This window comes from Squalius cephalus (genome assembly GCF_949319135.1).
Source record: "Squalius cephalus genome assembly, chromosome: 16".
Lineage (NCBI taxonomy): Eukaryota > Metazoa > Chordata > Actinopteri > Cypriniformes > Leuciscidae > Squalius > Squalius cephalus.
The window spans coordinates 26528565-26555220 of NC_137137.1; the positions used below are offsets into that span (position 1 = coordinate 26528565).

A 26656-nucleotide genomic window follows, 5' to 3' on the forward strand; every position below is an offset into this window, starting at 1 on the left:
TTATCTGTAGAGTGGTAAAGGGATCCTCCATAGGGAGAGACTAGTTGGCACTTCAACACTGCATTGTCATCGGGTCCAGGCGAAGGGCCTTCGTCAGATCTGAATACGGCCTGGATCCGGCAGGCTGCGGGAAGACCTCGGGATAAACAAAGACACTAAAATTAGCGTAGATGCCATTCTTCTCATGATGTAACAAGTACATTAGGATTTATGGGAAGTGTTCCCGGTTCCAGCTGACCTAATCTATGCAGCCTAACACTGAATTATAGGAGTCTATAATGTATTATGTGAATGCTATGTCAAAGAGATGTGTCTTTAATCTGGCTTTGAACTGACAGAGTGTGTCTGCTTCCCGGACAATGGTAGGAAGACTGTTCCAACGTTTTGGTGCTAAATAGGAGAAGGATCTACCGCCAGCAGTCGATATTGATATTCTAGGTATTATCAACTGGCCGGAATTTTGAGATCGCAATAGACGTGAAGGACTATAATGCGTTAAGAGCTCGCTCAAGTACTGCGGAGCTAAACCATTTAGTGCTTTGTAAGTGATCAGCAATATTTTAAAATTGATGCGATGTTTAATAGGGAGCCAGTGCAGTTTTGACAGAACCGGGCTAATATGGTCATACTTCCTGGTTCTGGTAAGAACTCGAGCTGCTGTGTTTTGAACTAGCTGTAGTTTGTTTATTAAGCGTGCTGGGCAACCACCCAGTAGAGCATTACAATAATCTATCCTTGATGTCATGAAAGCATTAACTAATTGTTCCGCATTTGTCAATGAGAGCATATGGCGTAATTTAGATATTATTTTTAAGATGGAAGAATGCGGTTTTACAGATACTAGACACGTGACTTTCAAATGAAAGATTGGTATCAAAGAGCACACCCAGGTTCGTAACCGACGACGAAGACTTAACAGAGCAGCCATCAAGTGTTAGACAGTATTCTAGGTTATTACGTGAGGAAGTTTTTTGTCCAATAATTAGAATCTCCGTTTTTTCAGAATTTAGAAGTAGGAAATTACGAGTCATCCAATTTTTTATATCAGCTATGCATTCTGTTAATTTAGTGAATTGGTAAGTTTCGTTAGGTTTTGAAGAAATATAGAGCTGAGTATCGTCGGCATAACAGTGGAGGCTAATTCCATGTTTCCTAATGATATCTCCTAATGGTAGCATGTACAGAGTGAACAGCAACGGTCCTAGTACTGAGCCTTGTGGTACGCCATACTGAACTTGTGATCGATGAGACATCTCTTCATTTACTGCTACAAATTGATAACGATCAGATAAGTATGATTTAAACCATGCTAGTGCAATTCCACTAATGCCAACATAGTTTTCTAGTCTATTTAAAAGAATGTTGTGGTCAATGGTGTCAAACGCAGCACTAAGATCGAGTAACACTAATAGAGAGATACAACCACGATCGGATGATAAGAGCAAATCATTTGTGACTCTAATGAGAGCCGTCTCAGTACTATGGTACGGTCTAAATCCTGACTGAAAATCATTTAGATCAACAAACTGATCTGATTTAGATCAGATATCATTTCTTTCAAGAAAGGAACACAGTTGTGAATATACTGCCTTTTCTAGTATCTTTGACAGAAAAGGTAGATTCGAGATCGGCCTGTAATTGACTAATTCTGTAGGATCAAGTTGCGTTTTTTTAACAAGCGGTTTAATCATAGCCAGCTTAAAGTTTTTTGGTACGTATCCTAGAGACAAAGACGAATTAATGATATTAAGAAGAGGATCTATGACCTCTGGAAGCATCTCTTTCAGTAGCGTAGTCGGTATAGGGTCTAACATACATGTTGTCGATTTAGATGATTTAACGAGTTTAGTAAATTCTTCCTCTCCTATATCAACGAATGAATCAATTTTTTCCTCAGGGAGACTACAATGCACTGCCTGATGCGATACTGTAGTAGACGGTTGCATAGTTATAATTTTGTCCCTGATATTATCAATCTTAAAAGTGAAGAAGTTCATAAAATCATTACTGCTGTGCTGCTTGGAAACATCTGTGTTTGAAGCTTTCTTTTTCATTAGTTTAGCCACTGTTTCAAATAAAAACCTAGGATTATGTTTATTTTCTTCTAATAGGGTTGAAAAATAAGCAGATCTAGCAGCTTTTAAAGCCTCTCTGTATGCAATCGAGCTCTCTTTCCATTAAATGCGAAATACCTCTAGTTTTGTTTTCTTCCAGTTGCGTTCCATTTTTCTGGCTGCTCTCTTAAGGGCCTGAGTGTGCTCGTTTGTACCACGGCGTTGGATTATTTTCTTTAATCTTCTTTAAGCGCAAAGGAGCAACTGTGTCTAAAGTGCTGGAAAAGAGAGAGTTAAAAGTTTCTGTTGCAATATCAAGTTCTTCTAAGCTATCTGGGATGCTGAGATGATGAAACTGATCAGGAAGATTATTAATAAAGCAATCTTTAGTGGCAGAAGTGATAGGTCTAACATATTTTAAACACGGAGTCGGCTTTGCAGCCTTGGCTAAATGTAATTTACACGAGACTAGATAATGATCTGAGATGTCATCGCTCTGCTGCAGAATTTCAACGGCATCAACATCTATTCCATGTGATAATATTAGATCTAGAGTATGATTACGACGATGAGTAGGTCCTGACACGTGTTGTCTAACTCCAATTGAGTTTACAATGTCTTTAAATGCCAAACCCAATGCATCTTTTTCATTATCTATGTGTATATTAAAATCACCAACAATTAGTACTTTATCTGCAGCCAATACTAACTCTGATAGAAAGTCCACAAATGCTTTGCTAAAGTCTGTATGGTGCCCTGGTGGCCTGTATACAGTAGCCAGCACAAATCTCAAACGTGATTTATCATTTATACTATATATTTTTACATTAAGCACTAACACTTCAAAAGTATTATATTTAAAACTTGATTTCTTAGTGGTTTTGAAAATATTACTATAAATTACAGCAACACCACCCCCTTTCCGTTTCAGACGAGGCTCATGTTTATAAGAGTAATCTTGCGGGGTGGACTCATTTAAAGTAATGTAATCATTTGGTTTTAGCCAGGTTTCTGTCAAACACAGCACATCTAGGTTATTATCTGAAATCATATCATTAACAATGAGTGCTTTTGAAGTAAGCGATTGAATATTCAGCAACCCAAGCTTTAGCATTTGCTCATCTGTATCATAGCTGTTTTTTATTTGTTGAACATCAATTAAATTTTTAACCTTAGATGGGTTTAAACGTTTTTTGGATTTCCAAATTCGGGGAACAGACACAGTCTCTATATGATGATAGCTAGGTGAAAGAGGCTCTATGTGATAGGATTTATCTGACCTGGGTGACGCGAGGCCGCTAGCAGACAGTCGGTTTAGCCAGTCTGTCTGCTTCCTGACCTGGTGCCCAATTTGTCATGTTTGAGCTCTAAGACTATGAGCCATATTACTAGAGAGAAGAGCAGCACCATCCCAGGAGGGATGAATACCATCTCTTTTCAACAGGTCAGGTTCGCCCCAAAAACTTTTCCAATTGTCTATGAATTCTATATTATTAAGCGGACAGCCAGCGATTCAGTGAACACAATCTACTAACTATCTCATCACTCCTGCAAACAGGAAGGGGGCCAGAGCAAATTACAGTGCTTGACATCGTACTTACGAGTTCACACACCTCTTTAATATTAATTTTGGTGATCTCCGACTGGCGGAGTCGAACATCATTAGTGCCGACATGAATAATGATCTTAGAGAATTTACGATTAGCATTAGCCAGGGCCCGGTTTCCCGATAACGCTCACTCTTAGCGCGCTAAGAAAGCTCGAAAGATATATCTTACCAAAGTTGTTTATGTTCCTAAGTGTGTTCCCCGAACCATACCTTAGGAAGCTGCTTAAGATATACCTTCTTACGTGCGCCGTTACCCGGCGCTGTCCGTGGCGATGGTGCTGAATTGTTTGATATCGATGGCTCGAGAATCAATTATTCTCTCGTGCAGGGGCTGTTTATGTGAGAAAGCGGTGATCTTTTTAAATGAAGCACTTCAGAAATAGTTGAAATTGCAATTTATTATGATTATTGGATATTATAAAAAACAATCCAAACTATAATAGCTTATAATAGCCTAGCCTACATATTTTAAAATTGTAACATATATTGCTGCCACAATAACCTTTTCAAAAATTTACGTGCCTTCTCTTTCCCATTTTTGTTCGCTGAGGTGGAGCTGCGATGAAATATTGTTCTTGTAAATACTTTCCAGCATTTCAGTAATAAAAGTTTACATCTTGCGTCCGGTGCTCGGCAGTGATCAAAAAGGATTTAAACCGTGAATTTTGAATCTCTTGTAAACTCAGAGATGTGGATTCAGACGGCAATTAAATTACCACACGACCTGTTTGTCAAAAAACAGAAGGTACTAATTTGGCCAGGGATTTTTACGCGGGTTGGGTGAGAAAAACACTGATATTATGGATTCGGACGGCACTAAAATCACCGACTTACCCCTGTAAATGTTTAAAATACCGGACGAGCCCATGAAAAACAATATTAGCGTCCGAATAGGACTTAACTGACAGTAGCCTATGCTTTCACTGGCCTTTAAAAGAGCGTTTTAATTAAATGAATAATATTGTATAATAATATAATTAAAAATCTAACAACAATCAGTGTAATGACAATTTTATTCTTTGCATGAAAACACTTGAATTAGCCTAATTTAATACTGTCTGGGTGTATTAAAACTTCAGAATTATATTCATATAGACCTGCAACAGTGATAAGGTAAAGCTACCTTACGAAAGTGTGACTTACAGAAGATATACTTAGCGAACGAACGTTTCGGGAATCGTGCCATAAGGTTAAGAGAGAGGTTAAGGAATAGGTTAAGAACTACTTAGAGATAAGAACTCTTTGGGAAACCGGGCCCAGCACTTTTAAATTTGCTTTGATGTCAGGCGCTCTGGCTCCCGGCAAACATGTGACTATGGTCGCTGGTGTCTCTATTTTCACGTTCCGTGTGATTGAATCACCAATTACTAGGGCACAATCAACAGAATTCTCAGTGGGTGTTTCACTGAGTGGGGCAAATCGATTTGTTATGGTAATCAGAACGGAAGAGTGTTTTTTTGATCCGCGACTAGAGCGATCCCTCACTGTCACCCATCTGCCCGGCTGCTCAGGCACTACTTCAGCTGGAACCGCACCATGTAAAGAGTTCACGCTAGGCGCATCCAAAATAGTATATAAAGCTCTAGCACTCTTACTATCCTCAATTAAAGTTTGGATGCGTGTCTCTAATTCTGAAATCTTCTCTGTCAGCCTAAATGACTCCTTGCATTTATCACATATAAATCCTATATTGCCAACAGAGAAGGCTATGCTAAACATGTGACATGAAGTGCAGGTGACAATAACAGGACAAGACATTACTCACCGTGTTTGTTGACTGATTCTTACTCACCTGAGCAGCTTTTAATGAACTCAAAGGCGCGGGCGCGCGAGAGAAAAATAAATAAATAAAAAAAATAGCTGAGCGCACGGGTGGCGCGTTAACAGGCTAGCAGTAGCGAATTACTAGCGTGTTGTGCTAGTAGTAACGGAAGCTAGCGATGTCTGGTTAATCTGAGATGTTGGGTAAGATGTATTTAGTATAAACAACTACAAATTGTAGTAAATGATGGTTCAAATCAAAGAAATACGAGGCTAAGACGGAGCTTACAGCACCGAAGCAAACAAACTCACAGCAGGCAGCGAGGCAGACAGGAGCAATCGATCAGCAGAGCAATCCAACCAGATCAGATTCTAAGTAGGCTTGTCTAAACAGATGAGTTTTGAGTGTGGATTTGAAGTGTGGGAGTGAGTCAGAGTTGCAGAGGTCAGGGGGGAGAGTGTTCCAGAGCTGGGGAGCAGAGCGGCTGAAGGCCCTACTCCCCATGGTGACGAGGCGGGCTGGCGGGACAATGAGATTGGAGAGAGGAGGAGGAGGAGGAGGAGCGGAGAGAGCGGGCAGGTATGGCAATATGAATGAGGTCAGTCAGGTATGGAGGGGCAAGGTTATGGATGGCTTTGAAAGTGAGGAGCAGGATTTTGTAGTGGATGCGGTGTGTGATGGGGAGCCAGTGGAGCTGTTGGAGGACTGGGGTGATTGTCTTGATGGAGGGTGTGTGAGTGATGATGCGTGCAGCAGAATTCTGAACAAGTTGGAGTTTATGGAGGGTTTTTTGAGGGAGACCAAACAGGAGGGAGTTGCAGTAGTCGATTATGCACTTGGCGAAGGGAGCAACGAAAGACATCATTTTCTCATCTTTACCTGGGATGTTCCCATGCAAATTAGAAGCAAATTAGAAGTTCCCAAGCAAATTAGAAGCACTCACTTCCTGATGGCTGGGCGTACTGCGCAGACTCAAACTGAGCTTGATGACATAGATGTGACGTGGGCAACCTGTCTGACAGTTGTAAGTCTTCTAGTAGCTGTGCCAAGAGAAATCTGAATCATTCCCTTCCAAATCTTGCGGAGACGGAGAGCGTGAGTAGGAGCTGTCCATGAGCTAGGAGCAGGAGCAACTTTATGATTCTCTATGGGCTTCTCCCTTGACTTTATCGGACTTTATGCCTCCATGTCCGCCCGATTGACTGCGAGCTTCTCCTCCTGTCTATACAGTAATTTCCAGAGAGTCGTGTGGTTATGACGCAATCATTAGCCTATTTTTACTAAAACTGCTTTTACGGGGCCATAACGTAAGATAGAAGGTAATGGAGCCTTTTATGCATTGTCGTGTTTCTTTAGAAATAAACAATGGACAAATAGAGTCTTTAACCCTCTTGGGTCGGCAAACGCGCTCGCGCGTTTTGCTGGATTTTCTTCACATTGTAGCAAAATAAACTTAAATTACTCCGTCATTTATGGTCATACAGAAAAAAGAAATCTAAAAAAAGAATCTGTGATATTTCTACTTTTGTATGTGTCCACTTACAATCAAATCAAAACATTGTGCTTTTGTAAAATAAAGAAAATAAACAGGGTGTGCTTTCTGCCTCCCCGTCGCGGTGAACTTTTTTTTCTTGAGCATGTCTATAAACTGAAACAAAACTCAGCGAATACTTGTCACACATTTATGAGCCATATACCTTTATAAACATTTAAGTGTGTACTTTTAAATGATCGGATTCAAACTGAAAACAAATATTCTCTGTTTAAGTAATTTGTTTAAAACCAACAAGATGTCCAGTATCTCAAACGCTTGCTCATTATTTTTAATTCGACCACGCCCACGCGCGCAAAAGAGATTCACATGCAAATCTCCACATGGAACGCAAACGCGCTCATTACCTCAAAAACAAAGCACCAAAAAACTTCAAGTCTCTGCTTTTCGTCGAGTTTGAAAGACGCGCCGTGAGCTTACATTGGATTTACCTCAGAAGAAGAACGCGATTTGAAGACAAGAAAGATGTAAGGTAAGAAATTCTTACTTATTAGTTTGTTATTGTTGCATAAACTTCACATTGCAGTTGAACTGTTGCTAGATATATGGTGAATATTATAATATTTAGACCCGTGTTTACTGTTACTGTGTTTGTGGATATCTGCTCAAACATAGATATGTATAATATGGTAACCATAATGTTTCATATTTTGGAGCATGCTGTGCGTTTGAATGTATCATATTTTGGAGCGCGATCGCGTTTGAAAAGCAAAACGCACCAAACATTAGGCTTCATGTTTTTACTATTATCTCAATTCATATCATCATAACGAATGGAAACATTTGAAGTAACATATGATAATCAATATATTTTTCTCTAGCGTAGTTGTTACTGAAATCTTTTGGAAGATTTATAGGCTGCTTTAGGTTATTGTTATTATTATTTTATGCAGCACTGCGCATAGCCTATGCCTACAAGGCACAACAAACCTGGTGTTCATTATATTATATATTGTTGGAAACATTTGTGTGTGTGTGTGTATTCTGTGAATTTTAAAAAGCAATTTTAACCAGAAAAATTAAAAATGTATTCCCAAAATCGTGCAGGCCTACAGTTTCTCTTGATATCAGTATGTTCACTTTTTTTCTTTTCTTTCAGGGCCCAGATGCTGCACTGAGTCCTGCTGACTTCAACATTCACATGAGTCTCTGTATATAACATGGTAAAGTGAAAATCAAACACCTTGGAAATGAAAGGTATGTACAATGTTTTTAGGAATGGCACAAAGGTCTCTGTCTTTGGATCATTGTTTTCAATAATGTGCTTTTTTGTCATTTGTTGTGTATTTTTGGATTATGTTGTGTTGTAAATAAATCCAAACAATTAAAAAGCCATTCTTTTTTAAATCTCCTCATTCTTTGTGCAAGGTTGCTCAGAATGACAGGGCCTGATAGCTCCTAATAGAGCCATTAGGGAGGGTCTTTGTCTTTCTCAGGTGTGAAAAGCCATATATATTAATGATGTGATCACACCTCCCGCATAAAGCTTTCTCACACAAAACATGTCTTACAAATTTTAAATCAATATATTGTCTTATCTGAATGAGCAGTCAGGGTGATTTTCACATAGTTTTGGAGCAAATATTCTAGGCTACGTGATACAATTTTCAAAAGTCTTGTGAAGAAATAATCAGTATGGGTTTCATGGCCTTATTTCAGTGACAATTTTTTTTTGTATTTTCACAAACCACGCATAAATGTCATTATCTCAAAACTACAAACTTTTACATACATGCTGCTGATATATTATTGTAGCAGAGTTTGTGCTGAATACAGTGTAATCAGACTTTAGCCATGAAAATGTCACAAGTAACAGAAATAAGCATGAAAAATGTCAGAGCATGTCAGAACACCTCCAGGGCCAGAAAACACCTCAGACCCCAGAGGGTTAAATGCCTCTGATGTAAAGTTATTCGCTGTTAAAGTGATGCCAAAATGAATGGGAGTCAATGGGATGCTAACAGCAGGTGATGGCTTGTTAGCTAATGGCGGCCCCTGGGGATGGTACGCTTTCCAGATGCTGGATTACCCCCCTGGTCATCACTAGTACTGCTCTTCTTCTACTCCACTTTCCTCACTTTTTAAGCTTCACTATCACCACCTAGTGATAAGGCATACGGATCGTATAACATGGATAGATCGATAGACAGGTTTAGAGCAGGGGGGCAGTGTTCCAGAAAACATTGAAGCTTCCCCAGGCGCCGCCATTGATTAGTGGACCCCCACCTGCTGTTAGCATTCCATTGACTCCCATTCATTTTGGCGTCACTTTGACAGCGAATAACTTTACATCTGAGGCGTTTAAAGACTCCATTTGTCCATTATTTATTTCTAAAAAAACACGAAAATGTATAAAAGGCTCCATTACCTTATCTTACGTTATGGCCCTGTAGATGCGTTTTTGGTAAAAATAGGCTAACGATTGCGTCATAACCACAAGACTCTCTGTCGCACAGTAGAGAAATTACCGTATGGACAGGAGGAGAAGCTCGCGGGCAATCGGGTGGATGTGGAGGCAAAATGACAAAGTAATTAATCAGAATACTTAGCAAAAGTTGCTCCTGCTCCTAGCTCATGGACACCTCCTACTCACACTCTCCGTCTCTGCAAGTTTCGGAAGGGAATGATTCAGATTTCTCTTGGCACAGTTACTAGAAGACAGACGGGTTGCTCACGTCACATCTATGTCGTCAAGCTCAGTTTGAGTCTGCGCAGTACGGTCAGCCATTGTTGTGGCAAATTCAAAGTTCTTTTCGGTTCAGGTCTCAAAGAAGTTTCTCAGAGTCGAGGTTCCAGGTCAGAAGAATTTACTTTATTGTACAAACAATAAAGGAGAAGCCAGTTGGTCATTCTGAAGTTACAATATCCAGCACTCATTTTTTTATACCTTTTTCATATCATCAAGTCTCCAATGGGTACCCCCAAACCTATCTCTTCCCCTCTGTCACGCCTGGTGACCTTGGCACAGTTAAACATGTCTTCTCAATTGGTCAAACCTCACACAATGGTGCTCTGTTTCATACTGTATTTTGACACTTTGCATGTCTGGGTATTTTTCCATTTTCTCATCTTTTTCAGACCTATTTTTTCATGCTTGTCATTTTTATTACATCATACTTAGACATGAATCAAGGAAAATTCTCCAACACCTTCAGGAAGTGAGAGCTTCTAATTGACTTAACTTTTCTCCGTTGAAACCTATGGGGTCGCTGTGTCCCATGGACGTCGTTAGGCCTATTTTAGGGGGGCTGAAGCTACCCCAAAATGTTCCTAAGCCCCCCTAAATGATAATAAGAACAACAATAACAATTCGATTTATCAATAACCGTATCTTCATTCATATTTAGACACAACAAATGATATATATCCAGCTACAAAAAATAGCCGAAAAGTCGGAAGTTGGACCTGCCAACTCTCACCCATTCACCGTGAGACACACGCAATTGACACTTTTCACACGCTCTCACGCCACACATCCATTTTCTCACGCACAGAAAAATCGCAAAGCAAAGAGGACACGGAGACCGACAGACTAGACAGAGCAGGTTACTTTATGATATAAAAGAATCTCAACTCTCAGATGCTGTCAATTTTATTCAAACAATAAATACCGTTTTGGCGCTTGTAAATGTGATGTGACGGATCCCTAGCGCACGTGAACCGATCATCTCTAGTAGCTAATAGTAAAAAAACACGAACACTGTTGAAAGATACAGTAGTAGGCTACAACTTACCGAAATGTATATTCCTCATACATAATTTCGATCAATCAGTGTTTTTTATCAGCGTGAAGAGCTCAATAACATAGCTGGAGAACAATTATGTCACATTTACCTCAGGAAAGCCATTTAATGAACATAATATAGGCTAGCACGTAGTTGGCAAGAAAAAAAGAGCTATAGAGAGTATTTTGCTAAATATGTGTTCTATATTACATATTTATTATATTTTTACTTATATCATTAAATAAAGTTGTTGTTATTATAATAAAAAAACACATTATATTTAATTTGAGTTATTTTTAACCTTAAATAATTCTACCAGCTGATAGGGCTGTCTGTATGTTTACAGCATTGGGTGAGTTTTTATCTTGAGAAAAAATAACGCCTATGTACCTAATATGTATCCAAATGAGTCAATATTAAATCAAATTACAATAATTGAATTGAACTGAAATAATAAAAAAGCGTAGCTTACCAGAAATTGTACCATGCACCATAAAATGTACATATTATTTTACACTTATGCTATAAAGCCTGAAATGGGCACTTTTTGTGACAGCAACCCTATCATTTTTGATCAAAGATATGGCTTAATTTCAGAATTTGAACTAAAATCAGTATTCTTATGATTACTCTGAACATTTCTGACTAAGTTCAACAAACATTAAATTACTTATTCATAAACTTAAAAAAATAATATATATATATATATATATATATATATATATATATATATATATATATATATATATATATATATATATATATATATATATATATATATATATATATATGTGTGACAGGGTTGAAGATGGTAACGGGGTTGAAGAGACAAATACAGCTAAACATATACATAGTTGTTTTTTACTCAAATGCACTGTAAGATTTTCTATAAACGCAAGTTACAAATACCCTGGGGGCTAAGCGCACCCTGTCTTCCAAACCTAGTGACGTCCCTGCTGTGTCCAGTTTATATACTGTCTATGGTTTAGAGTTAGGGGCAGGCCGGCGCCACAAGGGGTCAAAAGGGGGCATTGCCTCCTCATATCTGATTTGTGTCCCCTCAGTTTCATTTTTGTATTCATGGTTACAAATAAAATGTTTAACCTTTTGAGTGGTACGGTCCCATATGGGATTTAGAATGTTCAGAGACGTGACATAACTGCCAGATTCAAACTGTGCTTTCGCGTGTTGGTTGGTGCTGAGCCAGAGACGGACAAGCTCATGCTCAGCCCTGTCATACTTCACAACTATGCAGTGTTTTCAACCTCATAATATTTATTTTAGGTTTCAGACATTTAAATACACATAAGCACTAGTAAATCAATACATTTGAAGTTTGTAAAATCCACACACTGATGTCTTTGGAAGCAGCAATAACAATCTATTGAAATATAATTAGCCAACGTGTTTTATTCATACACTGATCTATATAATGACATTCTATATAGATCAGTGTATTCATATTAGATAAACACAGTGGAAGTAACTATAAAGTTTACTCCATTGTTATAAAGGTTTATAATTGACCAAACACACTCACTTATACATTTTTGAGAATCGAAATATCAGACAGTTGATGACATGGTAAGCAAGTTTGTGAATATTTTGAATAAAAAATGAAATAAAAGCGATATATCTGTCATACAGTGTTATTGTGGCTGCGATGTGTCACGTCACGTGACAAATATGACATGTCGCCATGGAAACATTAAGGGGGAACGTTCTAAAATATCGGGTGCCTTGAAAAAAAACTTACACTCGGGAGTCAGTTAGAATATTTTAAAGTTAAGCGTGAAAAAAGGGTTTATATATGCATAATAAATTGCACTGGCTTATCTTTTGTCGACTGTGTGTGTTCTTATTTCACATGAAAAATACAGTCAGTAAAATTTAAAGGGGCGTGGTTTTATCCGACCCCGCGCCATTCGGTGTCCGCTGAGCAAATATCCATTGTGAATAGGGTTGGGTATCGTTTGGGTTTTCTTCGATACCGGTGCCAAATCGAAACGGTACCGGTGCCTGAACCGATACTTAAAAAAAAAAAATAATAATAATAATAATAATTAAGAGCCTCAAAACGATGGTGAATGACATTTAAAGAACGAAAAATAATTATGAATTATAATAAAATAAAATAATAAATTCTTAAAATCAAACAATATTTTCAAGTATAATATTTTAAGTATACTTAAATATATTTAAATAAGTAGCCTAAATAGAAAATGCAACAAATTCACAATAAAACCTAAGACACCTAACCCAACTACAATAGTTTAACACTAAATAACACTAAAAAAAACAGTTACAGTACTAATAACAGCTAAGTAGTGAATATTATTGGTTTGCTACAAACCAGCTTTACATTTCAGCATTTCTTTTGTAAAAATATGCTTTATTCAGCCTTCTCTGGCAAAATACGACACCTCTCCTGACTTATTGTATGTCCTGCACAAGGTGAGCGTTATTTTAGAACGCATCACCTTAAATGCCGTGACGCGAAACCCCTCGTGGAAGAAGAATGCAGTCAGGTTTACAACTGTGACAAGGAGCGCTCATCGGGATTAGATGTATGCCGGTCTGTTGTAGGGACATCAACTTTCACACTAAACATGACGTGGAACAAAACAAACTTTGATTGCCTGCTTGTGTATTTTACAAACTATGAATGTATTGTTTTGTTAGTACTTATGTGTATTTAAATGTCTGAAACCTAAAATAAACTTTATGTGGTTGAAAACACTGAAGAGTATTGATATATGACACCGCTGAGCGCGTCTGTCTCTGGCTCAGCGCTAGCCAACGCAGATTTGAATTTAGAAGTTGATGATCACGTGATCTGAACGTTCTTATCACAGTGTAAACGATCGTACACATTGCTAACTAGCGATCACATACTGATTATGCTTCTTACATCCGTTTCGGAGAACCAGATGGCAAATATTTCAACCGACAGCTGACGAGCTGAGGCATTTAAGTGGCACCGAAATGAGGCACCGAAATCTGCGTTTTGATTCGGTCCGGTTACATACCGTTACCTGGGTACCGGTTCCATATCGGAACCGGGTTTCGGTACCCAATCCTAATTGTGAACTTGTGATATTATCAGCAATTCAGTTTCAGATAAAATGTGAATTATCATTAATAATCAACAATGGACATAAGAAAGTATATGCAGCGTATTTCAGACCATAAGGAGGACACTGAAAGTGTGATTGAGAGTAAGCCTGACGAAGATGGCAGCCATCATGGCAGCACGAGCGTCGACCTGGACAGCCAGGCCCAAGCGGCAGCCCTGTCTGAACCCCAACTTCCTCCGCTGCCTAATGACCTCGGAACAGAGAGCCCAGTCCAGGTCTTCCTCCGCTGCCTAATGACCTCGGAACAGAGAGCCCAGTCCAGGTCTTCCTGCAATCATACCCAGGTCGTATGTTCAATGGCAGGAAACGTTCATTCTGCAGTGGTTGGTTTAAAGGAAGGGAATGGGTAGAATATTCACGTTCCACCGATTCAGCCTTTTGTTTTCCATGTAGAAAGTTCAGTTTGGGCCCTAATGCTGACAAGGCCTTCACGCTAAGTGGCTAGAGACATGCAATGGATTCTTCAAAGAGATTTTCCAGGCATGCATACTGTATGCAAAAGAGTACTTAAAATGCATGGCGCTGTGGAAGGAAAAGGAATCAAAAGATTCTACAGGATAAATTGAACAGAGAAGTGCCATACATTCACTGTTTCAACCATCAGTTACATTTGGTGGTGGTGCGTGCAATGTCATTAGAGAATGTACTTGAGCATTTTTTTTGTGTGCAACAACCTGTATAAATTTGTGAAGAAACCAACAGTAGCTCCCCAATACGATGGCGAAATGTTGAAAAGATTTCTCGATCAAAGGTAGACAGGTCACCTGGCAACAGCGTCTGTCATAGTAAGAAGCTATGACAACATTGTGAATTTTTTTTGTCTCACATAGGTTTGCGATGCGCAAAGCAGAGCGTACAGCACAGACATAAAGCTGGAGGCTGTAGGCTTGGTGAAGTCGGTATCTGAAGTGGATTTTAAGTTCATTGCTTTGATGGTACACAAGATCCTCCTTCTCGTAGATCCCGCAAACAAGATACTTCAGGCCAAAGAAACCGATCTGTACACTGGCCTAAAACTTGTGCATTAATGTAAATGCATTAAGAATCTCCGGTGTGACAGTGAGTTTGAAGCATTGTGGGCACAATGCAATGACGGGCAACAAGCGAATTCTTCCAAACGGCGAAGATACGTGACCAAGGGTCTCGCAGTTTGTAGTGGAAAGTTCCTTTGGACAAAGTGATGAAGCAGATGAAACTGAATGCAAAAGACTTTTCTTCAGTAATTTGATACTGTCATTGGAGAAATGTCACAGCCAATTGGTTAAAGCACTGTGTGCTCTCGATCCTGGAAGCAATGACTTTCTGGACAGTTCAACGGTTAAACCACTCTTGGACCTAACCAAAACAGAAATTGTGGATTCTGAAGTCACTGTCGCTCGACAGTTTATATGGACTGAAACCTGCTCTTTCTAACGGGGAAATGGACCACTCTGGATGTACTGCAAAAGTTTTCTGGGGCTCTAGCTGCAATGCCAACGGTTTACTTTGCACTCAGACATGGAATAACTTTTGGGGCATCCACTGCCACCTGTGAAAACTCTTTTTCCACCTTCACTAATGTGTTCACTCCGCACAGACGGAGCGTGTCACACCAGAGGAAAGCGCAACTTATCCAATTGGCATTTGAAAGTGATCTAACTGCAAAATTCAAAGAGAAAGAATGGGATGACAGTTTACTAGGGAGATTCAGTGCCAAATCAAGGAGACTGCAGCTCTTCTATAAAGGTAGGACATGATCTATCATCATTACACCATTTAAACTCAGTTTCTGGTTACCTGTGCAGTTACATATGGAGTGCTTTAGGAAGCGCTGCATTTAGAAATCTGTCGTTCCAAAGTGAGATCTCAGTGTGTATTATTCATTGATGGTATAAAGTTAAGCCCCCTTAACAATTTTACATACCCCCTCAGTCATTTCCTCCTGCAGCCAGGCCTGGTTGGGGGCGTAGGTTTTTAGCTATAATTACCATGAGTGTGTATTAATTGGATAGTACGATTTATTTCATGTTTTACAACTAGGCCTAGCTGTCATTTCATACTTCATAAGATTCGAAAGCAATATAAGCTAGTCTTGCAAACATTTCATGCATAAAACACAACTTTTCGGGGGTGCTTAATAAACTGGTAAACTTTATATCCATAAAACAACTATGAACTGTAATAAAGTGCGTGGTCTCCCTTTCATTACTGCCGTGACTAGTATCACTCTGGAGACTAAGCTGGATCACGAACATTTGGTACTGATCCATCCTTGGCTTGAGTAACAACTTTTTAACATGGCCTGTGTTTTGTATTGTGCCTTTGTGTTGACCCTTGTGATACTGCTTTGGTTTAATGGGGATTAAATTGAAAGGAGAGGGTGGATATTCATCATTGTAGGCTGATTGTTCACACACTGCCAACACACATTTATGTCCAAATGTCCAACACCATGTAAAAGTGGATTTTGCATAATAGGTGCACTTTAACATCTGACAGGTGCAGACTCACATAGACTCATTGCAGACAAGCAAATTGTCCAGATGAAATTCTTCCAGATGAAAACATGCGCATCAAATAGACGTCTCTGCGATGTATGTGTGCAATCTGGGTATTAATTTGAGCATGTGATCAGCGCATATTTGTTTACCATGATGTTGATGTTAAAATTACTGACTTATATTGATAATGAAGTGTTAAGTTCTTTCCGATTTTCCAACTGTCACATTTTAAATGTAAAATCAGGAAACGCGAATATAAACTGAATTTGGGGTCATGTTTCAAACGCATTGATCAATATGCTAGCGTAGACTCTTAGACTTCAGTGAAATGAGTGCGGGTACTTCTCAACATTCTGAGCTGGTGTGCAAGTCTCATTGACAATAAACGCAAGCTCCTGTGACTTTCTCACGCCACGTAAAACGTAAACGTCAGTAGTTGTTATATGAAACGTGCTGAAAGTCACTGCAGAAAAAAAGGTTGTGTTGTTGGAAAGTTTCGGACAAACGGAATACAATGGAGACATGTTTTGAAACCAGCTGAGACGACAGCACAGAATAAAGCCACGCATACCATCCTCCTACATTTCTGCCACTGCCTCATAAGATGCAGTAGCCCAACACGGCGGCTATACATGATTGGTGATGTTGTAAATAAGACAAAATATGTATTGTAAACCCCTCCATGTTGTTGTTTTTGGCATTTACTTACCAATGCAACAATACACAATGTCGACAGTTAATAATTTTAAATCCGATTTCAGTCGGATACACAATTGTATTTGTACTGACAGTGAGCGTAGCCTTATGCCATTCATTCCCTGTATAAAAGGCATGTCCGAACACCTCTTGCATTTTGTTTGGTCACACCACAAAGTGTCACTGTGGCCTCAAAGCTTTGCCCTTGTCTACACCAGCACTCTGAGCTTGATTGAGAAGTCTGAGGTAAAACATAAAATAAATAAAAAATTGTGGTCTCACATTTTGAAAATCCAATAAGATTTAAAAAATATTTTAGTATGGTCCAAGCCTTTAGTTTGGAACCACTCTACGATTCAAAAATGCATTTTGCTGTGTAATAGTGCTTGAACAGCTGGATCAGGCAAATGGAAATGGAGAATGAGAAAATAATTGGAGAATGGAGTTATTATTATTATTATTATTATTATTATTATTATTATTAATATTAATATTATTATTATTTATTAGTTTGATTAGGGTTATTTTAATGAGATCTAAAGTTTGATACAGTAACAAGTCACAGACAAACTAGCTAGAAAACCATTTAATCGGCTACATAATGTTAAAATTTGTCAGCCAAAAGGGCCATAAGTGTAAAAAAAAAAAAAAAGTACTTTAAAGTCAAGTTTCTCTGATAATAAAGTACTCTTGTGGGGTGCTTTTGAAGGATGAATAGTAGTGGACCAGCATACCCGTTAGCCTCTCTGTACGTCGGTGACCTTCATCCTGACGTCACTGAGGCCATGCTGTACCAGAAGTTTTCTCCTGCTGGTCAGATCATGTCCATTCGTGTGTGCCGTGATGTCATTACACGGAGATCCCTTGGATATGCTTACATCAACTTCCAGCAGCCTGCTGATGGTGAGGACACTCTTAGGGTTTTGAATTCCTTTACACCATTCAGAATTGAATTAAGAATGCTTTTTAATTGCAATTTTGTTCTGGAATTTACCAAGCAAGAACTCTGATTTGAATTAAGTAGAATTCAAGTGGAATGAAAAGTATACTTTTTAATAATAATTAATTACCTAAACTCTAATTACTGCATTTTAAATGATCGGAGCACTTCTATAAATGGTGAATCTCACTCCCCCCTTCCCCCTATATTTAAGCGGAATGTGCCCTTGACACAATGAACTATGAAGTCATCAAGGGTCGTCCAATCAGGATCATGTGGTCACAGCGAGATCCAGGTCTGAGAAAGTCTGGTGTGGGAAACATCTTCATCAAGAACATGGATGAGTCTATTGATAACAAGGCTCTCTATGACACCTTTTCTGCTTTTGGTAACATCTTGTCATGTAAGGTACATCCTTTTTCATCACTGTGTTTTTTAATTTCTTAAAGGCATTTTTATATGAAAGATGACTGAAATTAATCAAAAAGGAAGTATCATCATTGCAACTAATGCACCAAATTTTCCCCACTGTAAAGACTCATTCACACCAAAAACGAAAACCATAAAGATAACTATAAATATATTGGCATCCACACCAGCGGATGATAACTTTTGTTTATTATAAGCATGTGCTGCAGTTTTGTCATCTGCTGCTTTTAGATTCTAAAGTAGTATGGATCTTGATTAGCTGTTGATGTTTTTAACGCTTATCAACTGGGGGGGAAAAAATAGTTCTGAAAGTGATTCCAAAGATATTGTTTCACTGTGCCGTTATCTATATAGTTGTGGTGTGGACTTTGCTATTCTTTTACATTTAGAGTGATTTTTAGCACTATGTCTTTATTATTATTATTGTTCTAGTTGTTGTCCTTGGTGTGAACGGGTATTAACGTTTTAGCCTATTTTTCATTCTAGGTGGTTTGTGATGAGAACGGCTCAAAGGGTTATGGGTTTGTGCACTTTGAGACCCAAGAAGCTGCCAACAGAGCCATTGACACAATGAACGGCATGCTTCTGAATGATCGCAAAGTGTAAGTGTTGTCAATGGGCTTTGTGGTACAACATTCCTTTACACCAGTGGTTTTCAACTAGGGGGTCGTAGGATGACTTAGAAGTATAACCCCAATTCCAGAAAAGTTATGACATTTTGTAAAATGCATTAAAATCAAGAATCTGTGATATGTTAATTCTATTGAACCTTTATTTAACTGAAAAAAGTACAAAGAAATAAAGATCAATGTTTTCACTGGTCAAATTAATTAAAATTTGTAAATATAAACAGATTTTGGTGGCTGCAACACACTCTAAAAAAAGTTGGGACAGAGGCTAAATAAAAGTGAAAAGATTTTAAAATATCCAAGTTAAACTGTTTTAAAACCGTCCACAATAAGCAGGTGAATTGGTAATAGGTGAGGGTATCATGATTGGGTATAAAAGGAACATCCACCAAAGGCTCAGTAAAGACTGAGGAATATTATATATATGGTAGACGGTGAAAGACCTAAATTCCTTGCAATCTTGCATTAAGAAATGTGATTTTTGAATTTGGATAATTCTCATGAAATTTGGCACAAAGAGGTGAGCCATGACCCATGTTTGCTTGCTTGCAAGCAATTTCACATTTCTTAATGCAAGATTACAAGGAATTTAGGTCTTTCACCATTTACCATATATAATATTGTGAAAAGATCCAGGGAATCCAGAAAAAAACTCTGTTGAATGTGCGTGACCTTCAAGCCCTCAGAAGGCATTGCATGAAAAACAGTCATGCTACTGTGTTAAAATAGCCACGTTCAGGAGTAATTTGTAAACACATTGTCACGTAACACGGTCTGCCGCTGCATCAAAAAATGCACCTTGAATCTGTTACACAAGAAGAAAGCTATACATCAATTAAAATCAGAGATGCCACCGAGTACTCTGTGCCCGAGCTCATCTCAGATGGTCCAAAAGACAGTGGAAATGTGTGCTGTGGTCAGATGAGTCCATATTTCAGCTTGTTTTGGGGAAAAACGGATATCGAGTTCTTAGTCGAAAGTCGAAAGGGACCATCTAGACTTTCATCAGCAACAGGTGCAAAAGCAAACATCAGTCATGGAATAGAGGTGCATAAGTGCAAACGGCATGGGTGACATGCATATGTGTGAAGGTACCATTGAGGTGGAGGCGTATATTGGGATTAGAGACATACTGCAATCCAGATGACATCTTTCATGGGAAGCAAGACAATACCAGACCTCATTCTGCACGTGCTACAGAGTGGTTTCTTATACACTACACTATAGAAGAGATGTGCTTGACTGGCTTGCCTGCAGTCCAGAGTTGTCTCTTATTGAAAATGTATGGCACATCATGAAAAGGAGAATCAGACAATGATGACCACAGACTGTTGAGCTGCTGTCTTGTATCAGGTGAGATCGGGCAAAAATTACACTTGCAAAACTGCAACAATTAGTATCCTCAATTGCTAAATGACTAAGTGCAATTAAAATGAAAGGTGATGTGGTAAACATGCCTCGGTCCCAACTTTTTTGGAGTGTGTTGGAGCCATCAAAATACAAGTTGATCAATGAAAACATCGAAAACCTTTTTTATTAAATAAAGGTTAAAGAAATAACAAATCACAGATTCTTGATTTAATAGCATTTTACAATATTCTTTCATTTGTTTTAATTCAATAAAAGACAGCTCGATCATGCAGGTTTGCACTGCACAACATCAGGAAGATCAGGCCTTTCCTAACTGAGCATTCAACACAACTTCTTGTCCAGGCCCTGGTCATATCCAGGCTTGATTACTGCAATGCTCTTCTGGCTGGACTTCCATCATGTGCAACTAAACCTCTACAAATGATTCAGAATGCTACAGCTCATCTTGTCTTTAATGAGCCAAAAAGGGCCCACGTCACTCCTCTGTTCATCTCTCTGCACTGGCTACCACTCGCTGCTCGCATCAAGTTCAAGGCATTGATGCTTGCTTGCAGATCTATCACAGGGTCAGCTCCCTCCTACTTTCACTCACTCCTACGAGTCTACATCCCTACCAGAAATCTACGATCGGTCAGTGAGCGACAGCTCGTGGTTCCATCACAGAGAGCCACAAAATCACTTTCCAGAACATTCTCATTCACGGTTCCATGCTGGTGGAATGCTCTCCCCACCCTCATTTGGAATGCAGAATCCCTGAAAACTCATCTCTTCCGTGAGCACTTAACCTCATCATTTTTTTTATTTTTTATTCCTTTCATATAATCCTCCCTTATCGGTCTTATGCTACTCTGAACAATGCCTGAACTTTGTATTTTTGAAACTTAGTCCTAAATTGTAAGTGGCTTTGGACAAAAGCGTCTGCTAAATGTAAATGTAAAAGGTTAGATTTTTTATATATATATATATATATATAGAGTTCAGATTGTCGTGGATATTTTCCCTAAACCTAACTACCTGGCTCTATTTATTGGGTCTCGTCCCCGACGTCCCCACTCTATAGATCACCTGTAACTGACTACCTGGCTCTATCTATTGGGTCTCGTTCCTGACGTCCCCACTCTATAGATCACCAGCTTTTTGGTTCTTTCTATTTATTGGGTCTCGTTCCTGACGTCCCCACTCTATAGATCACCTGTACTAACTTGTTTTCTCTAAACTAACTTACTTCCTAAACTAGCTTCCTGCGCAGGAATAAATCATAAACAGACCCGCAATTGTCCTTTAAATGCTTTAATCACGGCCAGGAGATCTTCCCGAGCAGTTCTCAGGGAATCTCTCCCAAGAAGCAAGGCCGGAGGATCTCAGACAAATTCCATTGAGAATCCCACCGTAAAACACAGATACAACAGTTTTTATAGAATCAAGAAAACAAATAAGATTAACATGTCACCTTCAATATGATTGGTTCAATTGGTTCAAAGCCCCAACCTTTTCCCTCTGTCACTGGCATAAGCAAACTCTGATTACTTATCACAAGGTTTTTGCGAACCAGTCATGTCTAGTTTCAGTTCCCCTTTCTGTATTTATACACATACAGTCAGTCACAAGTTTTTCCCCAAAGAGTTTGGACACATTAAAAGCATATGAATGTTATTCCTGCAAGAAAAACAAATGTTAGTTGATTAATTAAAGTTGATTAATTAAAATTCATTCACATTCCCCTCTCTGGTCGTAATCAAACACGGCCAAATAAAATATATCTGGATTTTTAATTACTCTAATGAATTATTCCATACCTGCATGATTTACCTGCAAACTAATTTACCTTCACCAAATCATCCCATTATAAGTCAGTGACTTTAATACCACCTGATACCTCTAATCATACCATGTTCCATCTTTTACTTTATAATACCTGTCAAATATTCCTTCAATCAGCATCCTAAGTTGTAATAAAAATACCACCTGTTTACAATGTTACCACATACACATACCATCTTCTCCATCTCCGTTATCTTCTTCCCAACATTCTATCTTCAAGCGATCTAATTCCATTTTCAATAAAAACTTAACATACCATAGTACATTGCCTTTATAACTTTAGTAGACCTGGAGTCAAGTTTAATTATCATCTTTCTCTGGATTTTGAATTGCATCGATCTATTAGGCCTTTAACAGGCTGATACTGCTGATTAACCATTTTTCTTAACCTTATTTTGTTAGCTTTTAATTCAAGCAGGCGATTGTTTTACTTAGTAAGATCTATTTAAGGATCTGTGTAATAAAATCTAACCAAAAAATAAATTCTTCTAGAATTTTTCATTTTTATCCTTAACACAAATATCAATAATTGTATTATCTTGTTTCAAACAATGTCATTATTTTAAAATTAACTCTGTTTCACCCAGCTCTTGCCATGAGAATAGCCTTAGCTGCTGATGTGCCATTTAATCATTAATTACCTATCCTAAAATCCTATTTTTTTCCAGAATTAACTGATGGACATAACATGTCCTGCCTCTATTTGTTGGCAATGCGGAATAGTTCATAATGGATCCATTGATCCAGATCATTAAATCTGTAACTTCATTCTGAATTAAGAAAGCTTTTTAGAATTTTGCTTTATGAGCAAATATTCTATTTCACTGAAATGTCTTAACTGTTTAGATTCATTTTAGTTTAAATTTGACATGTTTGAGTTACATTTCTCTTGGTCTTGGTTTTAACTTTGTGCCCCCTACATAATAATTTTAACACGTTGAAGACCTTCCTCAACAAAACAAGTCCATATTTCATTTCTGGAAGCCGGGCTAAATAAGCAAGCACTGTTACTGTAATCCTAGATAGACTAGACCCGCAGTCAGTATAGTTTGATTGAACCAAATAAAACATCAATAAACATCACACAAAACTAATTATTATGCTAAGCTTAAACCATTAGTTGGTCCACATCTTCCTCCAGATGTGTTGATCATCTTGTTGCCCCATGGACGTTCCATCTTCACCAGGGTGATTCTTTGCGAACCCACGTTGGCAAGGGAGGTACGTTAAACTAGCACGTCCTTGATCCCCCACTTGACGCTGTGCGTTGTCGTTGGTGTAGTTTAAGTCGAGATGCTTGGACGGAGGTGTCACCGCACCCCAGATGGGACCTTGTTTGTGGAGTGAACCACAAAAACAACCTGTGAATGGAGATCTTAAGTATTTTTGTTAGTATCAACATCATGTATCATGTCGTCTGCTCATCTGCTTATCTGGCCGGTCGTCCTTTTTTGATGAGACCTGTAAAATTTCATGTTAAACAGTAACAAGACAATATTTTTATACATTTGGAACAGAATCAGTTCTGTTCGATGAGATCCATCATGACATCCTGTAAAAAGTAAAAAGTTAAATATGGGGTGGACGGGGCAAGCTTGCTTGCTTGCTCTCTGCCTTCCCAAAGTTATACGCTGCGCATGTGTGGCATTGTTTATTTCTGCCATAACAATAAACCCAGACCAGGATAGTTAGTCAAAATCATCCATGGTCGTTGTTTTGTTGGGTATATTTTAACCTGTGGGGTCATATTTTATAAATTTAGATACAGCTGTTTTGATTGACATAATTTATTTGTCTTTGAACACCATATTTCACACACTCACTTTCACACACTTTCACACACCCCTCTCTGGCCAGAGATTCATACATTCTTGTCTGCCATAGCAGTTTATGAACTGAATGGGGAACATATATTTATTATGTGTGGAATACCACCAAATCTGAACGGTAACAACCTTTCCGACGACAGAAACTACTGAACGTAGACACACTGTGGCATTCCCCTTGCGACAGTGTCTAAACGTTAGGATATAAATTTTCAAATCAAATCAAATCAAATCAAGTGTCCGATGCAGTCGCCATGTGATTGAGTTTACACAGTGAATGTAAACCTAACTTTTCAAAATCAAATAGATTAAACACTTTTAATAATAATCATATAGACCTAAAATTGCAGTTGAGAGAATCCATTTTAATTTCACAAATGCAATTTGTCATTCATTGCACAATTTCAATTTTTTCAGCTTTTTGTTGTTGCTCATAAGCTATTTAAAAGAAGATTTAGAAATCTTCACACAATCTTTGGTCCATGGACAAAAAGAAAATAACATTTCCATCTCGTACCCCTGATGATGACAGCATGTGATTTCAAAAGTTTAGAATTAGAAAACATTGTTTCTATTGAATCTAGAAAATTACCTTCAAATGAAATGGAGTGACCAATATTTTTGCTTTTCTAGTCATAATTTCTCTTTAGACGCCTTGTGGCCTATATTGTATTTTTCTTTTCCATAGAATTCTGCAATATCAATAACCTATTAATGCTTTTACATAACTCTCACTGCCATATCCAGCCTCAGTTTTAACTGATTGGTAACTTCTGCTTTTGAACTTCCTGCAGAAGGGCTGTTACTGGTACCTATTGAAAGCAGATTCAAAGAGTTAGTTTAAACAAAGAATATGAAAAATTATGAAGAATTGCTGAAACCAGTGGATAATCAAAAACAATCAAGTTAATAATAACTACATTTGAAACGGTCTCTGTAGTGATCATTGAAAATGCAGCACCTAGCCCACAAGGCTGATTGTCTTTCTGTGTGGATTGTCATTCAGTTGAACTTCAGGCTGATACATTGGATAGTCAGGCTGTGATGGCACTCTCCTCAGTCTGGCTTTTGATCCATCCTGCCACAAAATTTCATAATGCATGGCAAAATTGTCTTTAGGAAAAGTCTCAAGTGAATTGTCACCTTTGCAGGCTGAATCAGTCTCCCCATGCTGACCCCTCTCAGAAGTCTCAACTTCCTCTTTCAGGAGGGCGGCTGCAGGCCCCACTTCCTCTTTTATTTTTTCTGCAGTCATCACACTTTTCAAGGCAGCTGCCTGAAATCTTGAACACTCAGAGAACCGCAAAAATCAAATTAAACAGCTTAATTTCCAAAAGTCTCTTCTGGTTTACAACACAGCAATTCTTCAATTTATTAAAAAGCTTAGTCCTTCATTGCGGAAAAAAGCAAGCAGTTCTTCTTTGCAAAGATGCAGGAAAAAGCAGGAAAACTCCTCTGATTAATAGAGTGTATAATGTAAACAAAAATAATTCTTTCTTTTCTCTTTTACCAGAAACTAAAATAAAATGGCTCTAAGATGTCAGTTATGTGCTTGTTCAAATCACAATTTATATTTAAAGTTGGTCACCCAATCTCATTCTCATGCTATGCACAATGCACAAAAATTATCTTAGTTAAACATAAACCATTGACTCTTAGAATCTCTGCAATGGATCAGTTTTTTCACACTGTCTCCCACAAGGGATAACGGGATACAAATTCTAGATGCCTTCATATAGAAAGTATAATATTTAAACACGTGCAGTTAATATCTTATTATTTTTTCATCACTTTAAGTGATTTCCTAAATTCAAAAGCAGTGAATTGCTTAAATTCTATTGCTCAGTTCTATATATCTCATCTACTTTAATAAATCAAAGTCTAACTCACACTGTAAAAAAAAAAAGTTGGGTCAACTTAAAAAAATAAGGCAACTTATCGCAAGCTCTTTTTTGAGTAAACTCCACAAACAGGGACTGAAGTCCACGCAACTCAAAAGATTACATTTAAAATCATAAGTTGCTTCAACATAAATAGTCATGTTTAGCTAATGAATAACAGAACAAAGTATTTTTAGTTGGCTGAACACAAATGGACCTATTATCTTATAGGCCTATATTTATTTATTATATATTATTTAAATAGTTTAATTAAATAAGAGACAGACCATAACACGAGTCAGATAACTTTTTTTTTTTTTTTTTTATTTAAACAGTTTGTCTGATGCACAACAATGACATTATCGTAGCAAGTCTTGAATTTGTTAACTCAATGCATGGTACTTACCAATGCATGTTAAAGAACATTAGCCTGAAGGTTCAGTTCACCCAAAAATGAAAAGTCAGTCATCACTGATTTACCCTTAAATTGAAATTGAAATTAAAAAGATATTCTGAAGAATGCTGGTAACTAAACAGTTGATGGTAGCCTTAAAATACTGCGGCAGTCAATGGCTGCTATCAAATATTTGGTAGTAACATTCTTCACAATATCATCTTTTGTGTTCAGCAGAAGAAATAAACTCATTCATGTTTCGATCGAACAAAATGAGGGTGAGTAAATGATGACAGAATTTTCATCTTTGGATGAACTATCCCTTTAAAGCTAAGGTTAAAACCAATTAAT

General features: G+C 38.0%; 1 protein-coding gene across 1 annotated transcript in view; it reads left to right on the forward strand.

The window, feature by feature from the left end:
• Window positions 1-26656, forward strand: part of pabpc1l (poly(A) binding protein, cytoplasmic 1-like) — a 117992-nt gene that overhangs the window by 54654 nt on the left and 36682 nt on the right. Inside the window, exons 2-4 of the mRNA XM_079896020.1 lie at window positions 17725-17918; window positions 18170-18363; window positions 18871-18986. Of these exons, the coding sequence (XP_079752146.1) occupies window positions 17726-17918; window positions 18170-18363; window positions 18871-18986 (503 nt within the window). The 5' untranslated portion in view covers window position 17725. The remainder of the gene's footprint in view (window positions 1-17724; window positions 17919-18169; window positions 18364-18870; window positions 18987-26656) is intronic.